This window comes from Chlorocebus sabaeus, chromosome X (assembly GCF_047675955.1).
Source record: "Chlorocebus sabaeus isolate Y175 chromosome X, mChlSab1.0.hap1, whole genome shotgun sequence".
Taxonomy (NCBI): domain Eukaryota; kingdom Metazoa; phylum Chordata; class Mammalia; order Primates; family Cercopithecidae; genus Chlorocebus; species Chlorocebus sabaeus.
The window spans coordinates 139274639-139294450 of record NC_132933.1 but is presented as its reverse complement, the minus strand read 5'-3'; the positions used below and the strand labels follow the sequence as shown (position 1 = coordinate 139294450).

General features: G+C 40.5%; 1 protein-coding gene and 1 long non-coding RNA gene across 7 annotated transcripts in view; one reads left to right on the top strand and one right to left on the bottom strand.

Annotated features, from left to right (window-relative positions):
* Positions 1–19812, bottom strand: part of LOC103231615 (uncharacterized) — a 78232-nt gene that overhangs the window by 29597 nt on the left and 28823 nt on the right. The window lies entirely within an intron of this gene.
* Positions 1–19812, top strand: part of EGFL6 (EGF like domain multiple 6) — a 64859-nt gene that overhangs the window by 32917 nt on the left and 12130 nt on the right. For all 3 annotated transcript variants that reach the window (XM_007991054.3, XM_007991053.3, XM_007991055.3), the window contains 5 exons: positions 1708–1827; positions 4743–4877; positions 6686–6808; positions 15534–15857; positions 16960–17040. In XM_007991054.3, coding sequence (XP_007989245.1) covers positions 1708–1827; positions 4743–4877; positions 6686–6808; positions 15534–15857; positions 16960–17040 — 783 coding nt within the window. The remainder of the gene's footprint in view (positions 1–1707; positions 1828–4742; positions 4878–6685; positions 6809–15533; positions 15858–16959; positions 17041–19812) is intronic.

Below are 19812 nucleotides of genomic sequence, written 5' to 3'. Positions count from 1 at the left end.
CGGGTGATGCCAATGAACCAATGCCTCTTTTATGCCTGTCTCTTTTTATCATGCGTAATGTCTTTTCCAGAAGCCTCACTTCCTCCAGTGGACTTATTTTTACATCTCTTTGACCACACTGCATCATATGGCCACTCCTTGCCGAAGGAAAGCTGGGAAAAGCCTCAGTGCTGGGAATGGCAAGAGAAAAGAGTCCAGAATGGTCTTCAGATAACTGATCAGTTATATCTGCCACACGTTTTAGTTCAGTGACCTAAAAGACAAAGTCTTGTGACTTAAGTGACTCTCACTGAGGCTAGATATGTATGGAAAGATGTTGTGGGAAATCAGGGACCCCAAACAGAGGGACCAGCTGGAGCCATGGCAGAGGAACATGAATTGTGAAGATTTCATGGACATTTATCAGTTCCCAAAATTAATGCTTTTATAATTTCTTATACCTGTCTTTACTTTAATCTCTTAATCCCGTTATCTTCATAAGCTGAAAATGTACATCACCTCAGGATCACTATTGTACAAATTGATTGTAAAACATGTGTTTGAACAATATGAAATCAGTGCACCTTAAAAAAGAACAGAATAACAACGATTTTCTGGGAACAAGGGAAGATAACCATAAGGTCTGACTGCCTGCAGGGATGGGCAGAATAGAGCCATATTTTTCCTCTTGCAGGGAGCCCATAAATGGACGTGTGAGTAGGAGAGATATTGCTGAATTCTTTTCCCAGCAAGGAATACCCTGGGGAAGGAATGCATTCCTAGGGGGAGGTCTATAAATGGCCACTCTGGGAGTATCTGTCTTATGCTGTTGAGATAAGGACTGAAATACGCCCTGGTCTCCTGCAGTACCCTCAGGCTTAGCAGGATTGAGAAATTCCAGCCTGGTAAATTTTAGTCAGACCAGTTCTCTGCTCTTGAACCCTGTTTCCTGTTAAGATGTTTATCAAGACAATACGTGCACAGGGGACATAGACCCTCATCAGCACCGCAGGACATAGACCCTCATCAGTAATTCTAATTTTGCCTTTGCCTTGTGACCTTTATTGCCCTTTGAAGCATGTGATCTTTGTGACCTACTCCCTGTTCATACACCCCCTCCCCTTTTAAAATCTCTAATAAAAACTTGCTGGTTTTGCAGCTCAGGGAACATCACAGACCTACTGATATGTAATGTTACCCCCAGAGGCCCAGATGTAAAATTCCTCTCTTTGTACTCTTTCTCTTTATTTCTCAGACTGACCAACACTTAGGGAAAACAGAAAGAACCTATGTTAAAATATTGGGGGCTGGTTCCCCCAATAGAGAGATCTCCAGAGTAGATTCTTTTACCCTGATTACTCAGGTTGATAATCTCCATCAGCAGTTGCATTTCAACCTATTGAGGCCAGCCCAGTGACATAAAAGAGTAGCTAGAGCACACACAAGTGGAGAAAGTGATACAGTCTGAGGGGTGCATGCCTTGCCTAAAGACAGTCAAATTCAGTGAAGTGGCCAAGAAAGCAGACCATGAGTAGGATTCAGCCCCAGGGTCACCAAGATGCCACCCCTACTGATTCCTTTTGGCTCTCCATTTGGGACTCAATGAAACTTGTCCTATAATGCCATGCAACATGTTCCATTCAATGGCCCAGAATTTGATGATAGTTTCTTAGTAAGCTCTTTTTATCATCTCAAGAGAGAAAGGCTAATCCTTGTCTACTTTTTCAGACTCTAGGACATGTGCCATGACAAACTGTCAGTACGGCTGTGAAGACACAGAAGAAGGGCCACAGTGCCTGTGTCCATCCTCAGGACTCCTCCTGGCCCCAAATGGAAGAGTCTGTCTAGGTACAACAGCAGGAATCACTTCTACTCCTCCTTCTCCTCCCTTGACTGCCCCTTTACTGAATCTTTTTTAATTCATCACAATCAGCTTGTTGACTAGACATTGCAAACTTCTAAAAGTACAGACTTATATCTGTTTCTGAGATACTTTTAGCCACATATGCTCTAGACATACTTTGGGATGCTAAAAACCCATTTTTCTATTATTTTGTATTGCCTTAATGCCATAGTAGAAAAGGGATAAAGATAATTTTAGTATATTTACTAGGTACATTTTATTTAAATTACCATCCACTATAAATTCCACTACTTATATATTGTCATTTAATGAGTAAGATCCTAAGGACCATTGAGCTTTATTCTGGGTTCTAGTTAATATTTTCTGGAAAAACTACATTTACTTATTTTTTAGGTACAACATTACTGAAAATAGTATATACCTTCTATATCATTTACATTAACATGTAATCAATTTCATGTTGTCTTTAAAACTTGCTCTGAGTTATATGAACTAAGTATAATTAATTTAACTGGAGAAAATGAGCAGATTAAGTCCATAATATTAATTAAGGGAACATAAAAATTATTTGTTTATAACTTTGAATTTAGTCAAATCCATTGGCTTAGAACTTTCCTCTCTTGCTCTCCTTTGTCTTATTTTGTGTCTTAGTTTTGGGTTCCACAGAAGCTGACCCTGAGCAACTAGTTGATCTGGGAGGTGATCCCAGGAAACACTGGTTGAGGAGTAGGGAACTAACCCAGGGAAAGGAAAGTACCAATGCTGGGTGAATCTGATGAGCAGGTTAAATGAGCTGGGGGCACCTCTGGGAGGCAGAGGGAAGCTGTCCCTGAATTTTCCCTCTGGGGCAGGGGTGCTGGATATTCATCCACCAACTTCTGCCCTTCATTGATGGGAGGCTGCTCAGGGACATGACCCCCCAGCACTCCCAGCCTGACCTGGGTCGGGAGCAAAGCACAATGTCGTAGGTGCAGCAAACAGCCTTTGGCAGGTATGGAAACTTGAATGCTAAGGAGCTGTGGATGGAGCACCCACAGGGCACCCTCAATAACTGAAGCAACACTTTTTTCACTTTGTGCTTTGGTTCCTTTGTGGATTTGAATTATGTTCAACCATAAAATTGCCATCAAATTGTATATACTCATAATACTTAATTACATTGCACCTAATATACATAATATTTAGAGTAAGTGAGCACTTAGCATTAACGAGGGATATCAAACCAAATCAGAATGTTGAAAGAATTCTTAATCTTCTGTGATTTAAAGAAGCACATATCAGTATGATTTCATAATCTTCTTTACTGCAATAGAAATACTTTTCAGTCAAGGTGCTAGATGTTTATTTATCCTAACTATACATAATGTAAAAAAAATTACATTTAGAAAGCTCAGCCAAATGGATCCTAAATTAGTTAAACACTTTTTAAAAATATACATATAAATTAAAATTTTCTCTCTACTCTTTGAGAATAATGAAAGATTTAATTAAGTTCACAGGATTTACCACTTTTTAGTATAATAAGATTTATATGACAAGGCTAATTCTTGACCAAACTGAATCCAAATTTCCACCCATCTCTTTGAGTTGTTGGGTGCCATTTTTATTGGAAGGGAAAGATGATGTGCATGAAAATGATCACCAGAAATGATTTTGTTCAAGCCAACACTTATTTATTATTTGGAAAATGCAAGAGGCTAGCCTGGGCAATATAGCAAGACCCCATCTCTATTAAAAAAATGTTTGTTAAAAATAGCTGAGCATGGTGATGTGCACCTGTAGTCCCAGCTATGCCAGAGGCTGAGGTGGGAGGATTGCTTGAACTCAGGAGTTTGAGACCAGCCTGAGCAACATAGGCAGATCCCGTTTCTACAAAAAATAAATAAAAAATAGCCAGGCATGGTGGCATATGCTTTGTAGTCCCAGCTACTCAGGAGGCTAAGGTGGGAGGATCACTTGAGCCTGGGGAGTTTGAAGCTGTAGTGAGCCATGATTGTTCCACTACACTCCAGCATGGGTGACAGACCAGGCCTTGTCTCAAAAAAAAAAAAAAAAGACTGCAAGGGAAATAGTAAGATAACACCAACTTGCCTGTTTAAACCAGGTTCAGAAGAACAACCTAACATCTATTTGATTTGACATCTGAAAGTTAAACCAAGCCTGAGTCTTAGTAGATTGGTCAGCATAGCTGTCAGCCCCTCTGTAACCTGACTCTCAATGGTAGAAAAGGAACAACACACCTATTGTTGGCTAAAATTACATCATTACATAATTACACCTGACCCACAATTTACGCATAAGTGCATGCCTTCACTGCCACATTTCTGTGAGTCAGTATTGCAGGGGCCTTGGACAGTCTTACTCATGAAATAGTTATTTTGTAAAATGCAAATTGTGAAAGTCTGTGTGTTTGGTTTACTGAAAGTGTAGCTATCTGACTCTAGTTTCAAAAATTGTATATGTTGTACAATATACAATATTCACTCAGTTGGGGAAAATATTCACTCAGCACACATGTAATGTATAGGTACCAAGTGCCAGACACATGCTCCCTGCCTGAGAACAGTCAGGGCCTAACAGAAGATGTGAATGTAAGTAATGACATTATGGAAAGATAATGCCTCTTAAAAAGGTATAAAGTAATATAAATACATAAAGTGAAGAGCTGTGTGTGTGCCTGGGGGATCTAGAACACTTGCCAGAGGATACGATGTTGGCACCAGTATACTATAATCAGTTTCCCAGGTAAAGAAACTGCGCATGTGCATGCATGGTGCATGCTGTGTGTGTGTGTGTGTGTGTGTGTGTGTGTGTGTGTGTGTGTGTGTGTGTATGAGTGCATGCATGCATGCAGCTACTTTTCTTACTATCACTGACACCTTCTGGTTTTACACCCTAGATATTGATGAATGTGCCTCTGGTAAAGCCATCTGTCCCTACAATCGAAGATGTGCGAACACATTTGGAAGCTACTACTGCAAATGTCACATTGGTTTTGAACTGCAATATATCAGTGGCCGATATGACTGTATGGGTAAGATTCGATGGCACCTTTTCCTTTTTTTCCTGTCCCCACTAAACCTTTGAGCCTTCTCTGCAGATATTTTGATGTCAATTCAATCTATTAGTTGAACAATCTACTGTGCTGACCAGCTTAACAATAACGAAAGGTTATTTTTTTAGGTGTCTGGCATTTAGGGAATTCCAATGACATCAATTATAAAGCTAGATCAATAAAGATTTAAAGTAAGGAATACAGCTCTCTTGTGGAAACGATTATCTTGAGATGATTCTGGTGGGACTCTTTTTAATTTGGCTTTTTGTTTTGTTTATATTTTTTGTTCTATCTCCAGTTACACATCTAAAAATGGGAACAATAAAGCAGTATTTATATTTGGTAAAAGGAAGAATAACAAGGTCTATCTAATCTTGATCTCAGTGATCTGTTTGTAACAGTCTCCATCGGGGTGGCTTTAGAGAAGTGTATGAGAGACATGAAGGCCTATGCTTTTTCCTTTCCCCTCTTTCAGCCCTTTCATAGTTCAAGCTCCAAATATAATGTTCCTTTACCACAGTTACCAAAATCACTCTCTGATAAGATTCTGGTACCAGTTAGCTATTGCCCTAATCTATGTGAAATATTTTATTCCTTAGTGAATGGATTTCAAGCCTTCGTGAACAAGTGAGGTGGGGTATTTGGGGAGTCCTTAGATGCATTCCCATTGCCCTTTATATAATGTAGGATGGGGCCTGCCCTATAGTGAAGGGAAATTCGGGCTCCCTGTGGATTTCTCTACCCATAACACGTGTAACAAAGGTATATGCATGACATGGAAGGCTAATAGTTGAGAAAAAAATAGGATTTCTTTCAACCCTATACTCAGGGCTTCCCAGGACACATGTTGTGTAATCATATTGGGGCAACACTCAATTGCTGAGTTTCTTTGAACCATCTTGTGAAGCCTCCACAGCTCTTCCCTCAAATTTCAAACACAAAGTGCATCCTAGAGAGGATCATAAAATCCATATTTCTCATGGACTTGGACCCCATGCCCTCCTGTAGACCAAACCAGCCCTGTAATCCTATGATGCTGTGTTACAGAGTTTAATCCTGTTTCCTGATACCTAAGGGGAGGTTCCACAGAACAGGGTGGAATTCACATGGAAAGCTTCAAAAGGAAACAAATCTTTGAGACTTTAAAGGTGATTAAGATTAGCGTCTGAGCTTAGCTTTGTGGCTAAATTAAAACCAACAGGTTATTTTGTACATATATGTCTACAAATACATAGATAGAAAATGGGGTGGAGAATACGGCAAATGAACCTCTCACTTGGGTGGAATTTGGCAAATTTTCCTCCTCTAAACCCAGCAGACAAGCTCAGACCAGCCTGACCCTTTCTCCTGGCAGTCTTAGAACAAAATGCCTGTGCCTATAAGTTAGATGATGTCAATGGTTCCTAGTTGATCTTGTCTTTGTTTGTTAGGAGTTTCAAGACCTTCTGAATATAGAATTGATTTTCTGATATTGTTATTTAGTTCTAAGTTAGATAAAAAGTTAAGAGAAAAACCTAAACATCTTACACATTTCAGTAGCATTGATAAGCAGGAGATGAAATTGCTGTGGGGGAGGGAAGCAGCAAACACTCCCTACATACCAGGCAGCAAACAAAGCCAGGGCTGCTGGCCAATGAGCCTGCAGTTCTGAACACCTCTCAGTTCTCAGGCAACGCTTGGTTTATCAGGGGCATTTAGTGCTTGACCCTACAGTTGTTCAAGTGTAAGGGAGAGTCTTTCAGCAAGCCCTGTACCACACAGTTGTTCACTGGAATGTTCTTTTTTAGATATAAACGAATGTACAATGGATAGCCATACGTGCAGCCACCATGCCAATTGCTTCAATACCCAAGGGTCCTTCAAGTGTAAATGCAAGCAGGGATATAAAGGCAATGGACTTCGGTGTTCTGGTAAGTAGCATTTGGTCATGGTGTCTTAGCTATTCCCAATGAAGCGTTCTCCCCATATCTCCTTCCTCCCTCTATTTCTCTCCTTTCTTTGTCTTTCTCTCCCTCTCCCTCTCCCTTATCCTCACTCTGTGTATGTGTGCAGTGTTTAACTCTCTGCCTCAGCCTTTTCTTCTTTGCTAATTGGACCACATCTCCAATACTCACTGAAGTTGTAGGCACTAAACTTAAAGAACAGCAAGGGTACTGAATATCTTTCTGGCCATGACATACTTCAAATACTGAACAAAAGATTTAAAGACAAAAGACACTGAGCAAATGTATCTATCAGGATAGACTGAGTTATGGTGCAGTAGCAAGCAAACCTAAAATAACAGTGGCTTAAAACCACAAAGGTTTTTTTTTTTTTTTTTTTTTTTTTTGAGACAGAGTCTCGCTCTGTCGCCCAGGCTGGAGTGCAGTGGCGCAATCTCGGCTCACTGCAAGCTCCGCCTCCCGGGTTCACGCCATTCTCCTGCCTCAGCCTCCCGAGTAGCTGGGACTACAGGCGCCCGCCACTGCGCCCAGCTACTTTTTTTCTATTTTTTAGTAGAGACGGGGTTTCACCATGGTCTCGATCTCCTGACCTTGTTATCCGCCCGCCTCGGCCTCCCAAAGTGCTGGGATTACAGGCGTGAGCCACCGCGCCCGGCCACAAAGGTTTTTTAACCAAGTGAATCTGGACATTTTCCATAATGCACAGCCAAAACAAAGTATGATGAAGCTGCTCTTCATTAAAGTATGATCATTTTATCTGTCATCCTCAAGGCTGGATCCACTTGTTTTAATGTATATAGCAGAGAGTTCCATTGTTCTTGCTGATGAATTATTTAATACTTTTTGTTAAAACTTTAAATTTATAAACCAGACATCTAACAATAAAATGTCACTGCTATTAATAATTACAACAACAATAAAGGTTTATTTCTCACTCAAGTAATATGTCCAAAGAGAATTTTTCGGGGGTTTCTTCTCAATACAGTCACTTAAGGACACAGACTGATAGAGGCCCCATCATTTTATGGTACCATGGTCTCAATTCAAGGCCTTAGGGTTTGTCACAGCAGAGAAAGAAGCATGGGCAATCATGCACCAGCTGTTAGTTTATTCAGTTTGGAAGTATCTAACTTCAAGGGACAAAAATAATAATAAACTTGCTGTGTGCCCAAAAGAGAAGAAAACTAGAAATCTTGGTGAATACCAGGAATGTCTTCCAAGGCAAGGCAGCTATGATTACAGCACAGTCACTTCCTTAGTAAACAATCATCCAGGTTCGGCTGGGTGTGGTGGCTCATACTTGTAATCCTAGGACTTTGGGAGGCCCAGGGGGGCAGATCATCTAAGGTCAGGAGTTCAAGACCAGCCTGGCCAACATCGTGAAACCCTGTCCCTACTAAAAATACAAAAAAATTAGCCAGGCATGGTGGTGTACATCTTTAATCTCAACTACTCAGGAGGCTGAGGCACAAGAATTGCTTGAACTTGGGAGGCAGAGTTTGCAGTGAGCCGAGATCGCACCACTGCACTCCAGCCTGGGCAACAGAGTAAGACTCTGTCTCAAAAAATTAAAATAAATAAATAAATAAATAAATAAATAAAGTCATCCAGGTTTATCCCTCTGGTCATGACCCTTTTAGCACTGGCTCATAGTGTGACTAGACTTGTTGACTGCCCTGATTCAACTCTGTTATATACCCCTTAGCAGAGTTCCTGCATGTTCAATAAATATAGCTGCAAGGTATACCCTGACTTACGTCACATTCCATACCCCCATCTGACCAATGCTCCCAATGATGCAAATGACTGTAACAGTGTCCACTCAGTCATACAAAAATAAACTGTATGTACCATGCTAGACATTTAGCGCCACACCCATAAAAGGTTCACAGTACCCCAGTGGGCTAGTGTTGAGCACCACTGGACAAGAGTATGTATAAAAGAATATAACCAAAGAAAATGAGTCTGGAAATCAAATTCTGTGAAGGACTGCCAAAAGAACAGGGCAGCATTTAGTCTGGGAAATATAGTATGGAAAAGAATAAATTGGGCCTGTAAATATTTTAAGAAATATGAAATAAAAGTGGCTTTCTCAAGCAAACTAAGTCCAGTGGGTGGAGGTTACATTCTCTCTTAAAAATGGCTGCTAGGTATTTAAGAGTGGAGCAGGGAACCCCATGGAGTAGCGACATTCCACTGCCCCTGGCTTGCAGTCTGGGGGCTCTAAGATGGATTCCTGCATTGGGCTGGAGATGGTAATAAATGACCACTTAGTGTCCAGCAACTAGATGCCATGGCTTCTATCCCTCTAGATGGAAGTATCCAATGATGTCCTTCTGAAACTTGATTCAGAGAGAGAGAAATTGGCTGCCCAGGCAGGGCTGTGCATAGGTAGGTTGGGGGGAAGGACACCATAACCTTGGGAGGCCCCCAGAGAGGAGACTAAATAAATCAGCTTTCCATATTGGATGAGTGCCCAAGGGACCCGTGCTCAAAGCTCCTTTATGCCACCAAATTTGAACATGTACATTCCAGGTTGGGAAGGCCTGAATTTAAATCTTAGCTCTGCCCCATGCTGGCTGTGACCTTTAGCAAATTTCTTAACCTCTCTAAGCTCAGTTTCCTCCTATTCAAAATGGGGTTTATGGTAGTACTGTGGTGGGTTCTTGTAATGGGCTAGTCCACAGTCCCTTGGAGCTCCCTAATCCTAGTGAGGCAGGGTAGACAGTTGCATGTGTATCTCTAGCAGTGCTCTCTCTCTGACAGGAGTCTCTGGATAAATACTCCAGCTTCCACTTCACGGGGTGGAACAGTTCTGAGGTGTGTTCTACATTGGCTCCCAGATGTCCCCAGCAGGACTGAGCCCCACTTACCCACAGCGATTACCTGTCCATCTAGGTACCATCTTTTGGCTTTTCTCTCTTCCTGTCTCACTGTCTCCTCTCCCCAGTTTCTGCCTCCTGGAATCACCTTCCAAATAAGTCATCTGCACCCAAATCCTTGTCTCAGGCTCTGCTTGGAGGAACCCACACTAACACAAATATGTCTCGCAGAGGTTCATTGTGAGGTTTAAATGAGGTGATATAGAGAGAGTTTAGTTTAGCAGGACCACATAGTAGATGCTCATTAAAGTTAGCTATGATTGTTATTGTTATTAGTATCATTTCAATCAGCTGTTTGTTAAGGGCCACCCACTCTGAAATTTCACAAAGGTAAATGTGAAAATGTTGTGCATACAAAGAAAGACACCTCAGGAAAGCATCTGTTTCAGTAAGTGGGCAACTCACCCCCACATACCCACTCTCCTACCCCTAGGTGTAAAAATCGAAGGCCCAGAGTAAACCTGGAGCCATCTTTCTTCCTTGTCATTTGATCCCCTTGAAACTGCAATGTATTATTAATGTTAAAATGAAGGCAACATCTTTAGGCATGCAATTAGGTAGTTGTTTGCAGCCTGTGTTTTCTATATTGTAACTCAGTGCTTTGAAATTGTAAATCCCACACCAACACAAACATTTCTTGTGTCAAGAAAATGTCTGTTTTTCTTGGACCATCCAAATTTATTTTGGGGTAAAAGAAATTTGTCTTTATTCTTTGAAACCTCAAATTTATCACACTGTTCTATTCAATATCTGAAAATTATGCATTTTGTTGTCCATTCTGCAGCTAAATTATTTCTTTAGTCTTTCACTGGAATGTTTATTTAAAGGAGAAAACTATCTTTGGGTCATTCACCATATTACTTGTCCAACCCTTTTCATTTTGCCTTAATTCTCCATAAAATAAACAGCCATGCTACTATTGAAAATTCATCTTAACAAGGTCTTAACACTCATTTCTTAAAGAAGGATGCCCCAAAATCCACTCTTATGTACATATAAGAGTCATAAAAACAAAAATGAGAAAATTACATCTAGTTAGCATTCAGCATTATAAAACATTATAAAATGTTATATTACAAAATACATTTGTATGCACACAAATTGCTGTTATATAATATAGGGCATAGGCCGGGCACTGTGGCTCATGCCTGTAGTCCTAGCACTTTGGGAGGCCAAGGCAGGTGGATTGCCTGAGCTCAGGGGTTCGAGACCAGCCTGGGCGACACGGTAAAACCCCATCTGTACTAAAATACAAAAAATTAGCCAGGCATGGTGGTGTCCGCCTGTAGTCCCAGCTACTCGGGAGGTTGAGGTAGGAGAATTGCTTGAAGCCAGGAAGCAGAGATGGCAGTAAGCTGAGATTGCACCACTGCACTCCAGCCTGGGCAACAGAGCGAGACTCCATCTCCATAAATATATATATATGTGTGTGTGTGTGTGTGTGTGTATGTGTATATATATATATATATGGCATTGATGTAGCAACTTTTATTAAGTTCATTGTTTTGAAAAGTTCAAACTCTATATTGCAATATGGAAAAAGAGTTAGATTATCCTAACCCCCTCTCTATACCTAAAGGAAGAAGCACCCTAAATGTAGATGTGTATATGTTCCACTGTTCTAATATAAGTATTAATAATATACTGCCAGATAATTTGGTCTTGATTTGACAGCAGCTACACCTCATTCTAAGAAAATCAAAACCCAGATGATACCCAATTTGGGGAGTAACAGTCAACTTAGGAAAGGAAACTGCCATTGGCTTACCAGGAGCACAGCTTCTGGAATCATATTACCTTAGCTTGATTCCTGACTCGCTAGCCTACTACCTGTGGACCAAGAACAAATTATTTAATCTTTCAGTGCCTCAGTTTCCACACATGTAAAATATGGATGATAGTATCTAGCCCTTAATATTGTTTTGATGATTAAATTTATTCATACAGAATAAGTAAATGTCCATCTAAAGAGATCAGCACTAGTCCAGAATAAATGAAATGCTCAATAAGCATGTGCTAGGAGTAGGAGTAATAGTGACAAAGCCCTCCTTACCAAAATTCAACAATCCTTTCTATTGAAAAGCAGCTTCTTTAGTCACTAAAAATATGCTTATGGCTTAATTCAGTTTGTATAGTGTGCAGTCAAGAATATGGGCTTTGGTACAAGCAGGCCATCCCCATTTTTTTTCTTCAATTGTAAACATTAGAAATTTGGACATATGGCCTGGGAATTTTTCTAACTCTGGAAAAGATTTTAAACATTCGGGTGATGAATGCTAAAAATAGCACACATGTTGAGTGTGTGCCAAGCACTAATCTTAGTAATCGATGTGTGTTCACCCATTTAAGCCTCCCCAAAAAACCTATTCTTATCCCAATTTTATAAATGGAGAGACTGAGGCAAAGAGAAGTTAATTATTCACTTGAGGACATATGGCTAGAAAATGTGGGAGCTAGGAGTCAAACTTAGGAAACTGGGCTTCAGGATTATCTGCTTAAACACAGGACAGGTGTGTTCATGACCAATTGGTTGATCCTCTGTGATGGAGAACTCACAGAGTTTGTCCTCCCCAGCAAACTCTCTTGGTTCATCTTTTGTTCCATCCTAGCCCCTTCCTGTTTCCTGGGTCCCATGCTGGAATACATTTCTCATCTGTGATTAAGCTTCTTCTTCCAGGACTGTGTCCAAAGCTCAGATTAGTAGAACTTTTCTCCTCCCAAATGATAGATCATCTAATGAACTAAGCACAGTTGAATGAATGTCAAAGTCATATTCCTCCTGGGTAAGATATTCTCACCTAAGAGTGATCTGCTATAAAGTTTTATTCCAAAGATATGAAATTAAAATTAGGGTTTTCAGGTTGGTAGAAGTGTTTGACAACATGGGTGTTGGGAGACATCTCAAATCCCTCCAAAGAGAAATTGTCAACTTTACAAAAAACTGGCCTGTGAACCTGAAGACTTTGAAATTCCTAAGTTTTATATCTGAGTTCCCCAAATGTGTGCCAAAGACACTCCTACTGCAACTCCCTCTTTTTTTTTTTTTTTTTTTTTTTTTTGATATGGAGTCTTACTCTGTTGCCCAGGCTGGAGAGTAGTAGTGTGATCTCGGCTCACTGCAACCTCTGCCTCCTGAGATCAAGCAATTCTCTTGCCTCAGCCTCCTGAGTAGCTGGGATTACAGGCACCTGCCACCACTCCTAGCTAATTTTTGTATTTTTGGTAGAGACTGTGTTTCACTGTGTATGTTGGCCAGGCTGGTCTCAAACTCCTGACCTCAAGTGATCTGCCTGCCTTGGCTTCCCAAAGTGCTGGGATTACAGGCATGAGCCACCATGCCTGGCCCCTCCCACATTTTTATATTCTCAAAAAGATGAGGCAATAATCAATAAATCTTTAAGAGAAAACCATCATAATGTCAAATTTGAAACAGTGATACCTAGATAAATCCAAATCTACTTATGCATATGCATATCATTAAAGTGCATTTTTATCCTTGCCCAGCTTTCTCTTTACATACTAAGAGAATGAAATTGTCAACACTATCAAGATTATGATGTTTTAGTTGTTGTTTCTTTTCAATAGGAACATTTGAAACTTCAAAGCAGAAACTGAAAGCAGATGTTTAGGTTTGCCTGGTGTGAGTTGAAACCCTTTCCTCATTATTTATTAAAGGTCTTTAGTTTTATGTTACTGATTGCAAAAAGGAAATTTGCAGGGAATAGGGCTTTCCTGTTAATTTTTCTTGCCGGGTACTGGGGAAAGATGCAGTCGACCATGGACAGAATTACAGTGGGGCCTCCAGAGGAAGGTCTATATATGATCACACATTACAGTCATAACTTAAAATGCAACTTCTGGCAAAGTAGCTGAAACAAGCTATCTGAAGGTCAGGAAAATGAGTAATGATGCATTACTTGTATTAGCACATGTTGGTTTTGTACCTATAGTCAGGCTGTCACAATGAGAAATAACTAGAATATTTCATTGAAAAGAAAAATCTTGCTCTTTTGATTCCAAAGTAAAAGCAATGTATTCATTAAGAGCATACATATTTTCAAAGCACTTTTCCCCTTTTGGTTACCCCAAATATTGTGGACTTCTCCTTGTTTATTTTTCTACTACTTTGACATAGATTGAATCAGCCAAATGATGAAGAAGGAACAAAGCAGGAGAAGAAGTTAAAACATTGTCAAGAAAAATATTCTAATAAAATCCCACTCCAATTTTTTATAGTACTCTTTTTAGGCATCAAAATTAATGTCTACCCCATTGTTTCATTTCTCTCTAAACTATGTCCAAATAATAGAATTAAGTGAATTGATTGAGGTGTTATTAGACCCTTTCTTGCTTAGTCTTAGACTAGTACATGCCTAGATATTTTATAGTGAGACAATATATTTGATTTTAAATATCAGTGTTTTTAATTTTTTAAAAATTAATTACTTCTTTACATCAGTTGGATATTCTGAATTATCATGAGTATATCCCTGAAAAGGAGACATATATCTTTGAATTATAGATCTCAAGGAATTTGAAACATTCCTAGAGAAAAGTAACCTTAATCTTCAAGCAGGAATAAATCTATCATAGAAACAGGAATGGAAAAAGAGTCATTCATGGCCAGGCGCAGTGGCTCACCCTGCAATCCCAACACTTTGGGAGGCCGAGGCGGGTGGATCACCTGAGGTCAGGGGTTCAAGACCAGCCTGGCCAACATGGCGAAATCCCGTCTCTACTGAAAATACAAAAATTACCTGGGTGTGGTGGCATGCACCTGTAATCCCAGCTACTCAGGAGGCTGTGGCACGATAATCACTTGAACCCAGGAGGGGGAGACTGCAGTGAGCCAAGATCGTGCCACTGCACTCCAGCCTAGGCAACAAGAGTGAAACTCTGTCTCAAAACAAAAAGAAAAAAGAAAAAGAAAAAAAAGAAAGGAAAGAAAAAAAGTCATTCATATGCTCTACTCCCAAATCTTAGCTCTGTCCCTAGCATGATGAGTGACTCTGGGCAAGTCACTTAACACCCAGTTGCCTCATCAACAAGACAAGAGTCCTGGACTAAATGAACTTTTTGTACCTCTTGAGTTCTTTGACACCAATGTTTTTCTTGCAAGGGTCATTAGTCCACTAAGGGATAAGAAGAATTGATCTACAGGTACATTTTTAAAGTAATTTACTTTTGCGGTGAGAAATAGAAAATGAATGAAAAATAGTAAGTATAGAAGCCTCTCTGAAATATTTAATAAATAAAATCATTTAGCTTTAGATAATGGTTGACTGAGGTGAAAAAAATTCAAAGGTAGAAAGAAAATTGGGTATGTGTATTTTGCACCATAAGTCACCATTTTTGTAGGTCACAAATGGTCCATTATTAGCAATTTATATGGTTCAACCTAATGCTGTAGCTGTAATTTTTGAACATCAAATTTGGACAAATCTATAGGGCTATCAGGACAATACCGGTTTTGAAGAATACCACAATGAAAGCAGAAATATTAGACGACCCTGGCAAATCCATGTCTTTGGGATCTGTAGCCCAACTGGGTAGTAGTAGGTGTTTCACTAAAGTGGTCTCTGAAGCAAAACAAAAGCAACAAAAGGTAATTAAGATAACTACCATAACACTGGAACTGCTTAAAACAGATACAAATATAGTTATTCCTAATTTATCAAATGGTAGAGCCTCATGTGGTTTCATTCTGGAAGCATTCACTTACTACACTTCAGCACTTTTTAAATGCTCCATTTTTGTGAGTAATTTAATTATCTGCCAATTTGGAATATCTTGCCTCTTATTTGTTTTAGCTATCCCTCAAAATTCTGTGAAGGAAGTCCTCAGAGCACCTGGTACCATCAAAGACAGAATCAAGAAGTTGCTTGCTCACAAAAACAGCATGAAAAAGAAGGTAAAAATTAAAAATGTTACCCCAGAACCCACCAGTACTCCTACCCCTAAGGTGAACTTGCAACCCTTCAACTATGAAGACAGTGTTTCCAGAGGCGGAAACTCTCATGGAGATAAAAAAGGGAATGAAGAGAAAATGAAAGAGGGGCTTGAGGAGGAGAAAAGAGAAGAGAAAGCCCTGAAGAATGACATAGAGGAGCGAAGCCTGCGAGGAGATGTGTTTTGTGAGTGTTATTTTTATTTTATATGTTTTATGAACAATGAATTGCAATTTATCCTGGCAAATGAAAGAAGACAAAAAGCCGGTTTCACAGCTTAAGTAAAATGGGTTGGGTCCTGAGAAGCAACATTCTCTGTAAAGTCTAGAAACGAACACCTTCTGCAGATACCCAATCAAACCTGCTGCTCTAGGAACCAAAGAGGGGAGGTCCTGTTCCCCTACCTGGGGGGTTTCCTATTTGACACAGACCTCCTCTTCTAGCTTCCAGCCAAGGAAGCCTGCTTGTCCTGCAAGGGCAGTGGTTTGGCTGCCCAGCTCTCCATGAGGCATGCCCCCAAATCAAAGAGAGGTTCACCACATGGATCAGCTAAGCTCTACCTTTTTACTTCTTGAAGGCACTTTTACAGGCCTAGTCTAAGAAAATGGAACCTCACAGTTGTGTGGTTATGATTTTAAAAGCCAAAATCGACAAATGTAGGAGGACAAATTTTATAGTGGAGCTTCAGTTTTCTACGTGAACTAGAGAACTGCCATAACTCCCTTTTCACTGGTTGCTGTGCAGAACCCACTATAAGGCTCAGTCTCCCCAGAAGGGTTTCCATATTAACCCACCCTGCATCTCCACACTGAGACTTTCCCATTCATTCTGGCTGGGCATTTGTTGCTTCTTCTGTATTTTGCCTTGTCTAGTCTTGGCTCTGTGACTGGTGGTCATATATACAGATGCCAGATGGATTTAACCAAAGGAAAAGTAGACACAGGCCCAGTCATCCAAGAACTAGCATCCAATGATATTCTCTGTCTTAATAGAGAGTGAAAAATCTCGAAAAAAGAAAAAAAGAAACATATTTCCAAAACCTAGTAAGAAGGGATGTATCAAGAGTGTAGATGCCTACTTCATCCAAGGGAATATCTGGAAAAGATGTTCTAGATGAGGAAACTGGATCCAATGTGAATTATTTGGAAATGTTAGGGAAACACTGCTCTAATATATTCTGTAATTAGAATACATGATCTAACCTTCTTTGTTTGGTCATTTGATTCATACCTTCTGAGCATGTGGGCTTTAAGGTTTTTTTCTTAACTGACCAAGTGTTCTTTATTAGTCCCTAAGGTGAATGAAGCAGGTGAATTTGGTCTGGTTCTGGTCCAAAGGAAAGCACTAACTTCCAAACTGGAATATAAAGGTAAATAATTCTTTCTCCCAAGTGTATGCTCTTTCACGTTATCCATGTCGTTTTCATTTCTTCATATAGTGAAATGATTGTTTATGAATCCCTGCTTCATTCATAAACCCCCAAGGGAAAAATCATTACATCACACACACAGTGCCAGTATTAAAATAGTAGGTCCTTGTGTGATTGGTACTAATGATTGAAATATAGTAAGGCTATTCTCTTCTCCCCACCACTCCCACCTGATGCTGAGAGTGAATGGTTGAAGCAGACTGTATATATGGAGATGGGAGAAACTTACATATTTTCTTCAATTCGGCTGCCTGAGGACCCACAACCTGAAAGTCCTCATGTACTAAATTTGGCCCAAAGTGCCTATATCAGTTACCTATTGCCATAATAATGCTGTGTAACAAACAACCACAAGCCCTCAGTGGCCCACAACAATAAATATTTGTTTTTGCGTATGAGTCTATGGGTTGGCTGGACGGTTCTGCTGCTCTGAGCTAGGCTGGGTGGGTTCACCCATGTGTCCACATACGGTCAGTTGTGGGCCCGCTTCGTGATTTTGCTGATCTTGGCCATGCTTTCTCACATGCCCGAGGCCTCAGTTGGGAGGACTGGACTCACTCAGCTCTGCTCCATGTGGTCTCTCATCCTCCAGCAGGCTAGTCCAAGCTTTTTCTCATGAGGCAACAGCGGGGTTTCAAGAAAGAGAGCAACAGCACACAAGATATTTTGAGGTCTAGGCCCAGAAATGGTACAACATCACTTCCGCCATATTCTATTGGCCAAGCCAAGTCACAAGGCCAGTGTAGACTTCAAGGTTGTGCTGTGAAGTCATACAAAGAGAGTGGATACAGAGAGGGATAAAAATCAGGACCATTTTTGCGATCATTCTACCAAAGCCTCATAATCTGGAGTTTCTTCGGCATGATCCCTAATTCCTCTTGGTTTATTTAGAACATTCACCACTCATGACAAGTTACACATACCTCAGGGAAAAGCCCGTTTATATATTTATACCTTTCACTTGGTATAAGTATGAATGCCTTGATCATCTCTTTCATTTTCTAACTTTCTTTCACTTACCACTATACATGTGGTAAGTAAAACATTAGCATAACCTTTTCCTTTTCAAACTTCCTTTTACTTACCACTATACATGTGGTAATTTTACCAGTGGTATACTTACCACTATACATGTGGTAAGTAAAAGATTAGCATAACCCTGTGCTAATTGATTCCCTTTTGTGTTTACCCTGTGAGTACATTGCCCAGTCCTATCGCTTTCATTTACAGGACCATCTCCACTGCAAAAAAAGTACCTCTCTAATGCAGTCCTCTGAATTGTATCTGAGAAGCTTCTACTAACACTCTTCAAAGCCTAGTAATCCATGACCCAGCTCCTACAGGCATTTTGTTTTCTTCCATATTTCTCTTAAGTATTCTGTTTTTATTTCTCTGCAGTAGACAACTTATTGCCTATTTTCCTGGTTAGAAAGAAAATATTTCATTGTACAGGGGGTAAGCTACGTTCTCCAGGTGCTCACAAGTTCTGCCCAAACTCTGCCTACCCTTGATAAGTGACATGAAGGAATCCATTGACTCCTCTTTGGATCCCCAAACCACCAGATTTCTTAGTTTATTTTCTATTCCATGATTCCTAATGAAACATAGAAAGGTTAAAATTTTGCACATGACCATATGACCCTGTAATTTCAACAGTCCTTGAGTAAGTTGTCCTAGAAAGCTCAGTCCCAACCGGAAGATTCAGATGTGTACTGCAACTCTTCCACTGGTTGTTTGCCTTGGACAGGTCACTTGGATTTGCAGTGCCTCCTTGCTTTCATATGTAAAATTGGAATAAGAGCAATATTCATCTCTTAGATGCTGTCTTAGGCTGGGTTCCCCAGAAATAGACCCCAAGATAAGAATTTGTGTGCAAGTGGTTTATGTGGAAGATGACCCCAGGAAATGGTGGCTGGGGGTATGCAGAAGTGAGGTGGGGAGAGAAGGAGGCAATAAAGGGTACGTTATCAGGCAAGTTCCACTGTGGGCAACTGGAGCTCAATCCCACTGGGAAACTCCAGAAGCCCGTGTAGAACACATGGCTCAGAATTATCCTACTGAAGGAATAAGGAGGCTGGGTCATATATATACCAACTCCCATCTGGCATTGATTGAAGACTGCTCCCAGGAGGGTGCTGATTCCTTGGTGCTCCTGGCCTGGCATGAAAGCAAGGAAGGGCACCACTGGGGAAACTTGATCTCACTTGGACCCTCGACAAGACAGGGAAAGCCTGAATTCCAATGCGACTTTAGCCCACATTCAATTCCAGCACTTAGTGGTCCTTTCCAAAGGCAAGGAAATGGAGATATCTATCCAACAACTCCTGTCCATCACTGGTTTACGGCTGTCCCTGGGAAAATGACTCCCCAGCATTCTAGCCCACCCGGTGGGCCAATAATGCTCCAAGCAGAGAGCACCCTCACACAGAGAGTTGTGAGTGTTTCCAGTAGAAAGCCACAGGCCTGCAAGAGAATATAAGTACTGACAGATATTGGTGTGGCACCAACAGCATCTGCTTCAAGGCAAGTGTAGATTAAACCAGAGAATATATTTGAAAGCACTTTCCAAACCATGAAGTGCTATACAAATGAAAGAATGTGCCTGTGAGACCAAAGCCTTGAGTTTTATCTCTTTATGGAATAGTTTGCTATATACTGTTCCATCATCTCAATTTACATACCTGCTTGCCCCATGTGGAGGAAGGGGAAGAG